General features: G+C 36.7%; 1 protein-coding gene across 1 annotated transcript; it reads left to right on the top strand.

The window, feature by feature from the left end:
* Window positions 1-8,679: 8,679 nt before the first annotated feature.
* LOC110882983 (proline-rich protein 1-like) lies at window positions 8,680-9,314 on the top strand. The gene is made up of 2 exons (XM_022130854.1): window positions 8,680-8,893; window positions 8,983-9,314. The coding sequence occupies exons 1-2, from the start codon at window positions 8,680-8,682 to the stop codon at window positions 9,312-9,314; spliced, it is 546 nt and encodes a 181-aa protein (XP_021986546.1).

The raw sequence follows: 9,314 nt of genomic DNA, 5'->3' as shown, positions 1-9,314 counted from the left end.
ATCGGAGTTCCAACAGGTTTACAACCCAAATACCCAAATTCATTCAACAACTCAAGACATTACTTTCTTTGAGATAAACAAACTGAATTATCAGAATACAGAACTTCTATACCAAGAAAATACCTAAGTATTCCCAAATCTTTTATTTGAAAATTATCACTCAAATACCTTTTAACTTTTTCTATTTCGGACTTATTATTTCCAGTAATCACAATATCGTCTACATAAACCAATAATACCAAGAACATCTTCTTTACACAAAATATACATAGAATGGTCACATATACTTTGTACAAATCCCATATCAATCAAAACAAACGTTAACTTTTCATTCCACTTTCTTAGAGCTTGTTTAAGCCCATAAAGTGACTTGATAAGTTTACACACTTTACCTTTATTAGCATCAAAATATCCCTGAGGAAGGGTCATATACACATCTTCAGTAAGTGAACCATATAGGAAGGCATTATTAATATCAAGTTGATATAATGGCCAATTATTAATAACAGCCAATTTTAACACAGTCCTAACAGTAACCATCTTAACAACCGGAGAAAAAGTTTCCCCAAAATCTATTCCTTCTCTTTGATTAAACCCCTTAGCCACTAGTCTAGCTTTATACCTCTCGACCTCACCATTACCTTTATATTTTATTTTATAAACCCAATTACAGTTTATAGGTTTTCTACCCTTAGTCATATCAACAAAAACCCAAGTATTATTTATATACAAAGCTTCCATTTCATTATTCATAGCCTCTATCCACCTAGAGTCTTTTATGGCTTCATCATAGGAAGTGGGTTCTACCGACTTATTCAACGAAGCAATTAAGCACAGATTATCAACAGACAAATTAGCATAATTAACCACCTTTTCAATACCATATCTAACTTTACCCTCTACAACATATTCATCAAATCTTTTAGGAAAAGAAACATTTCTAGAAGATCTCCTAATAGTTTGACCCTCAGACAGGTTGGTCTCATCATTTGATCCAACAGTGTCCTCTGCCTCGCCATTGTTACCTTAACTACTACCTAACTACCCATTACTTGACTGCTGATTAGTTTCAGCAGTTGGAGCGGTGGTAGATGTAGAAGGTATCAATGGCTGCTGATCATCACTGGAGTGATCATGAGCACCATAAGTACCCTCTTCATCATTGGATTCTCCAGGAACTTTAGATAACAATGTTTCATACTCATCAAAAAAATTAATATGATTTAAAGTCTGATTATTATCTACATCTTGATTATCCAACTGTTTAGTTTTAAAAGGAAAAACATTTTCATAGAATTTAACATCTCTTGAGTAAAAAACCTTTTTACTATCTAAATTCCACAACTTATATCCTTTTTTAACATTGGAATAACCAATAAGTATACACTTATCAGCATGATAAGCAAACTTATCAGAGTCAGCCAAAATAGTACTAAAACAAAGACATCCAAAGTTCCTCAAATGAGACAAAGAGGTCTTAAAACCAAACACAACTTCATAAGGACTCTTACCATTTAACACAGAAGAGGGTAACCTGTTAATTAAATAAACAACAGTTAGAATACACTCAGACCAGAACCTAAGTGGCAAACCACCTTGAAACATCAAGGCCCTAGCTGTGTTTAAGAGATGTCTATGCTTCCTCTCCACCACACCATTCTGTTGTGGTGTATAGGAGCATGATGTTTGATGTAAAATACCCTTCGTTTTACAAAACTGTGACATTTGATTGTTACAAATTATGTCCCGTTATCACTTCTAAATACTTTTATCTTAACCTTAAACTGAGTAAGAACAAGTTCATAAAAACTACATAAATTTTCAAAAACTTCAGTTTTAGTAGACAAAATATAACACCACACAGTTCTGGAAAAATCATCCACAACTATGAGAAAATATCTATGACCTTATATGGACCCCATAAATCTAAATGAATTATATCACCAACTGACTTAGTTTTATGCTCACTTAGTGGGAAAGGAACCCTAACCTGTTTGGCCCTATGACAAACTTCACAAGGCCCATGTTCAATATTTTTTACACCAACATTTTCTTTTAACACAGGTAAGACTTGATCAGATGGGTGTCCTAATCTACTATGCCACAAATTCGACGTAAGAAAACTGTTAAAAAAAACATTCTCATTATTACCATTATTACCCACAAAGTATAACCCATTCTCTTGCCTACCAATCCCCAGGATTCTCTTTAATTTGAAATCCTGTGATATACAATTATCTTCATTAAAAACAACATTTATCTGATTATCTTTAGCCAACCTATGAGCAGACAACAAATTTACATTATAGCCTGAAACATAGAAAACATCTTTTAAAATAATGTTGTTAAACAGTTTCATACTACCAATTTTTATGACCTTAACATTAGTTCCATTAGGGTGACCAACCTTAAGATCAAACTCAGACACATCAATAGTATCAAACATATATTTATCATTATTTACCATATATTGACTAGCTCCAGAATCTACTATCCAATTAAACTGACTACCAAACATCACAGAACTAGAACAACTAACAAAACTACTAACATTAACATTCTCACCTCCCATATTAGTGTTTTGATTGTCCGCCACATTCTTTTCACCAACAAGACTCAACAACTTAGCTATCTGCTCAGATGTAAAAGGCATACCAGAAGTAGACATACTTGTACTAGCAGATGATCCAACAGACACATTAGACTTATTACCAACATTACTTTTACCTGATGGATTATTAACTTTTTTCTTAAAACCAGGAGGGTACCCAACAATCTCAAAACATTTATCTACAGTATGACCTAACATATTGCAATAGGTACATTTCAAATTAGGATTAGGTCCTCTAGTTAACCTTCTTTTGGAATCAAAACTCTGATTAGACTTGGACACAAAAGACACACTTTGTGTTTTAGACCCACTAGTACTAGACAACCTATGTGACTCTTCTCTAGATATAATAGAGAATGCCACTTTAACAGAGGGAAATGGTTCTCTTGTCAAAATATTAGTTCTCACAGGCTGATAAACATCATCAAGACCCATGAGAAACTGCATCAGTTTTATAAGTGTCGAAAAATCATTAAAATCTTTAGCAGCTTGACAAGAACAGGAAGGCAGATGAAGCATAGCATCAAACTGCTTCCACATTGTTGTCAACCTGTTGTAATATTCAGCAACATTGCTGCCATTTTGTGAAATACAATTGATTTTTTTATACAAGTCATAGACAACAGAACCATCGACCTTGTAAAAAGACGCTTTAAGATCAATCCAAACTTCAGAAGCTAACTTAGAAAACACTTGACCAAGAAAAAGTTCTTCAGGAATAGAGTTTAATAACCAAGTTAACATGACAGAGTTGCATCTATCCCATTAGGCAACCAAAACATCATCATCTTTAGATTTTTCTACTTTACCATCTATAAAACCATATTTGTTTTTTTGTTTCTAAAGCCAACTTCATAGCACTTGACCACACAGCATAGTTTTCAGTTCCTTTTAGTTTAATGCTAGCAATGGTTAAACTACTAGAATCACTTGGATGTAAGTACAAAGGGTCTCCTATATCAAGTTTACTAATCAAAGTCTGTGAGGTACCTTCACCATCACCCATGATGACAAACCACAAAAATACAACAAGCAGAGAAACAACAAAAAAGTTATCAACAGATAACACACAAAGAACAGACAATATGGACAAAAGAAACCTAAGGCGAAGCTGAGTCAGGGACCAGATTCCAGGTTCGTCACTCACAGGTGTCTGGATAAGCCTTTACTTAGGAGCCACAACTAAAGACTACCAGATCTATAACACAAATACAGACAAGATGAGAAATAACAAATCACAAGAAAAATAGAACAGATAACAGTAAGATAACAAACAACACAACAAGAGTAGACAATGCACAGTTAGCACGTAGACTCGATCAATTGTCGGCCCGACTAGTCCGGTAAACAAGGATGCCTAGAGACACAAAAAAATGATGCAAAGACAGAAAAAACAAATGGATAGGAACGATCTTACAGTGGGTGCAAAAGCTTCCAAGATATCAGATCAGTAGTTTTCAAGAACTACTAAACCTGATATAGAAAAATCCCCAAATAATATGACTGGTTGGTTTGCCCTAAAAACCTTCAAGGGTATTTTAGAGACCAACGCAGTTACAAGACAGCACAAGAAGAAGACACGTCTCCTGCTCAACAAAGAGAACCCTAACTAGGGTTTCAGCCGCACAACAAGAACAACAATCACCCAAGATCAAGACGATCTATCCAACCACAAACAGATCCGCAACCCTAGACACACCAGGAGCGAACCTAACACAAATCAAAGACAAATCAGTACAACGCAGCGGTAACAATACGGATCAGGAGCGATTTTCGCTCTGATACCATGTAAAACTGGTATAATCAGTACAAAACAAACCAGAAACTAAAAATAACACCAGACCTAGCGAAAAAACGTGACGGAAAATTTTATTGCTTATCCAACCCAAAAAACGCCCAAACCTTCCCAAGATCTTACAAACTGTAAGATCAAAATTATGAACAATACAAGATATAATCAACTGATAGTTATCAGTTGATTAATAAGAACGATACAACCAAAACCAAAAGATTCACAGGATCTGCAGCAACAAATGATCCATAGGATCTACAGCAATAATCGATCCATAAGATGGATCAATAACTGGAATGATTTGCAGTAACAATAACAAGACAACAACTGCGAATGATGAAAACAGTGAAACCCTTAGAAGAGTCTCGAAGAATATTTGAGGTGAATGAACGATTTGGGTTGTCTCTCCCCTCTTTTATATCCAGCCACATCAAATATACACTAAAGCCCCTTGAAAGATACACTTTGCACCTTGCACTTTCTACCTGCACATATCAGACCTTGTACCGGCCCAAACAAACCAATAACGACTAGAACAATATAACTGTAACAACAAAGCCCAATAACTATCAGGCCCAACAACAACATGTAGTATGAATTAATTAGATAGTGTTTTAACAGTCACACGTGGCTTTCTCTACTAGCCAATCCAACCCGCATGAGTGGGGGCGGTGTGCTGGTACGGGTTAGAACCCGATTTTCATCTACCCGGGTGGTATCCCGTTCCCCCCTAAAGTTTATTTGGTTGTATGCTAAATGTTTGGAGTTAAATGTTCTTGCTTTTTATGTACAGGTTACTCGTGATAATTTTGGAACTGTCGAAAGCCTTATGACCTATGAAGCATGGGGACGGCTAGGACCAATGAGTACCCGTCTCGGGGACGGTTAGGGGACGGGGACGGCATGGGGACGTCCCCCAAACGTTTCCGGGAAATTGGGGACGACAGCGAGACGTTTCCGGCATTGTGGGGACGGCGGTTCGACGTTTCGGGGGCGTATCCTATTTTATTTAGAGTTTAAACTTTCACCAAACTTTGAAGTTCAGATTTGTTATAGACCTGCGATGTAAACTTGAACGAGATTTCCACTTTGACTGACCGGTGATGTATTTTCGAACGACGATTGAATTATCATGTGATGGTTTATTATGATATGTTAAAATAAGGGGGAGGGGCGGTCCGTTATGGACTCCCCATAACGAGTGATAGTATCACTAACACCGCCGCCTCCATGTTGGTCACGAGTGATAGGAATAACTCGTTGAATATATAACGCGTTGAACATATTGATGAATGAATGTGTATGACTTGTACATTGTGTATTAATACTTGTACATTGGAATCCCATCACTAGTGATACCACCCCCACTACAATTCTATCACTAATGATAGAATATTGGGTGATGACATGGCATGATTTGATTGGATATTGGGAGTGATAGAAATCTATCACTAGTGACCACCCCCTCCCCCCTAAGGGGACTAGGGGTGGTTCACTAGTGATAGAATTTATCACTCACAAGCACCAATCAAGTTTCGCCATGTCATTGACCATTTTTCCATCACTCACAACCATTTTTAGTGGGGGTGGTCATCACTCACCACCACACCCAACAATTTCCCCCCAACCAACAAATACCCTCACAAAAATAAACCATAACGCGTTGAATACATCACGAAAATCGGTTTCCGTGGAAGATTAACGCGTTGATCATTGTACTGGCGGTGGGATATAACGCGTCAAACTTTATTCCGTGATATTATCACGGGAGTGCCCCGGGTCGCCTAAGTATGTTAAAAATTAGTAAGTTGAAAGTGATTTGGGTGAATGCAAGTTTGTCTCTTGAATAGATATGTTAAAGTGACAAATGATGATTTATGATTTTGGATTTTGTGTAATATATTTTTATTTTGCCGTACCTTTGCCGTACCCGTATCTAGGATTTTTATGTTTTACCGTTCCCCGTACCCATATCGTCCCCGTACCCCAGTCCCGTACCCGTTTCTGTGCAACATAGCTTATGACCAATGGTCACTCAATCATGGGTCAGTATTGTCGTCCTAACATTTTAATGTAGGGTTATATTGAAACCGAATGTTGGCTATAACTTGTATTTTTTTTATTTAAATAATCAGCAACTCAAAAACCTTTTGATGTTCCATCAACGAAGGATTGGAGAGGTGAAAAAGTTGCTTCTTTAAATATTATTCCCAGTAGCAAACGAGCTATTAAGGTATGGTGTATTTATTTGCAAATATATCATAACTTACTTTCCCTGAATGAACTGTTCTTTTTTCAAGGCTGTAGAAAAAGCCCTTTCTCCTCTTGAGAAACTTTAACGGATTGTGGCATTCCGTGTTCCTACTTTTGATGTATTCACGGTTGACCTTATTGCTAAACTCCAAAACTTGCGTCATATGACGACACCAAGGTTGTTATATATCAAGTAAAAGTTTGATGATTATACGAATAACGTTCCAAGTATTTGATTGATTTGTATTTCGTTGGGATTATTATATTATGTTTTTGTAGCGTCGAGTCAGAGGGAAATTTAAAGAATCATAGGTTACACTGTGGATGATGGTGTGACTGCGGGTCATGCATTAACCAGACATCCACTAAGGATCTTTGGACGTCACTAACAACTATATATGCCTTGTATAGCTGTTAGTGGGGTGAGACAAATCTGGCAGCTAAGTTGTGGGATATTTTGGCTATGTTACCAGTATAGCCCAATACGAGTAGTATTACAAGTGATGTTAATGATAATCAACCTAGTATAAGGCTATACATACATGACCTAAAATAGGAGTTATACGACTAGTATAGGCCTATACAAATCGTATATCTCCTCATTTTATATCTAGTATAGCCCTATAGTAGGCCTATCATCATCAAACACATGTTCTATGCTATTCGTATTGGGCTATGTATTTCACGATTAGCATTCACAAACTTTTCCAAACAATACTATTTCATGAACTATGCTAGTCATTAGGCACATGATCAACATTCACAAAATTTTCCAAACAATTCTTACATTTTTCAGACCATTTTTAAAATATTATAATTATTTTTCAAAAATAATTCCTTTATTATCATAATCAATTTAGTTTATAATATTGTAGCAATAAATATTGTATAACTAAAAAATGTTATATAGTATATTTAAATATTATGTAATTGAAGAAAAGTTTTGAAATTTATAAAGGGTGTACCTATTGGCACACCCATTTGCCTATCTACACACATTGAAAGATGTTTTTTGTCCTTATATGCACACCCTGCAGTGTCGAACTGTGGCCAAAACGCGGCGTTTTGGTCCGGTTAACCTAACAAAGACTGACGGGTTTCTGACAGGTCTGTTGACCGGACCAAAGCGCCGAGCTTTGGCCGCGTTTTGGTCCTGTCAACCAGACAAAAGACTGACACCCGATCTGGTTGACAGGACCAAAACGCGGCCAAAGCTCAGCGTTTTGGTCCGGTCAACAGACCCGTCAGACACCCGTCAGTCTTTGTCTGGTTAACCGGACCAAAACGCCGCGTTTTGGCCACAGTTCGACACTGCAGGGTGTGCACATAAGGACAAAAAGCACCTTTTTAGGGTGATAGTTTGGCCTTTATTAAATTTGAAAACTTCATATAACTAAATATTACATAAATTAAAACTACAATCTACATGTTCATTTATATATTTTTTATGATATCTGTAACATTTTTTCACTAAATGCAAGCACGGCTAGAGTCATGTTTTTATCGACATAGATGACATTCAAAACCACCTTCTTGGTTGACAAAATATGAACTTTCCTGTTTGATATGATGATGTTCTTGGGTGAGTCAAGTCTAAAGCATCAAAATCAGTGTCTGGTTGAAATTCTGTCTTCGAAAGGCTCACTTAGGTGTTGAGGGTAGTTTCAAACGACGTTAACATTATAATAACCTCCTATATGTATTGCTAATTCAAATTTATCACTTTCTAACCATATTTAACGAATTGTTGTCTAGAAAAGAATTAAAAATCTTTTGCACGAAACACGTAGCCTATTATTATTGAGTAAAACCCATCTGTTAGAAGCCATCGTGCTAGCATGTAACTATCCACCATTATCACACATCGTACCCTCCCATCATTATTTAACATATATAAAAAAACCCAAGAAAATAATTTATCACACTTCACATTTTCCTACTATAAAACGACCCCTCACAACCACCAAATACATTCTCAAGTTTAAGCCATTTCCTTTAAAGACATAGACAATAATCAAAGACCATGAAGGCCACCGCCACCACATTCTCCGCCATCGTTTTTCTATTTTCAGTGGTAACATCAGTCATTTCTGTCACTGCTGATGGTGCTTACGGAGTCACTTCGGCGACCAAGCCTAGGATCCCATACAAGCCGTATCATAACGAAATTTCCAAACCAATCGCAATTCAAGGACTCATATATTGTAAAACCGGCTCTAAACTCATTCCAATCAAAGGCATGATCATAGTTTCTTCACTTTCTTGTTATTCTCAATTTTGTTTTGGAAAAAAACAACATTATCATGTTATTATTGCATGCATGCAGGAGCCACGGCTAGAGTAACTTGTTTGGCAAGAAACCACTTTGGCCTTGAACTAGCACCATTCTCGGTCTCAAGTTGCCCGTCGGATGACAAAGGTTACTTTCTAGCGAAACTATCTCCTCAAGTGACAAAATTTTATAAGAAAGTTGAATGGGAGTTGAAAGAGTGCAAGGCCTACCTAGAGAAATCACCATTGAAGGAATGCAAGGTTCCATTAGATATCAATGGAGGAATTAAAGGTGTTCATATTGTTTCTTCTTCCACTCATCGACTCCTTAAAAATGCGAATCTGTATTCGCTCAAACCCTTTTTCTACACTAGTGATGAACCCTAA

This window comes from Helianthus annuus, chromosome 10, assembly GCF_002127325.2.
Source record: "Helianthus annuus cultivar XRQ/B chromosome 10, HanXRQr2.0-SUNRISE, whole genome shotgun sequence".
NCBI classification, from domain to species: domain Eukaryota; kingdom Viridiplantae; phylum Streptophyta; class Magnoliopsida; order Asterales; family Asteraceae; genus Helianthus; species Helianthus annuus.
The sequence above is the reverse complement of the archived record's forward strand: the minus strand, read 5'-3'. Positions and strand labels throughout refer to the sequence as shown.

Excerpts from the sequence above, each read along its gene's own strand:
- LOC110882983 (XM_022130854.1), top strand. The coding sequence starts at position 8,680 with ATGAAGGCCACCGCCACCACATTCTCCGCCATCGTTTTTCTATTTTCA. Across the intron at positions 8,894-8,982 it reads TAAACTCATTCCAATCAAAG|GAGCCACGGCTAGAGTAACT; the intron begins GCATGATCATAG and ends GCATGCATGCAG.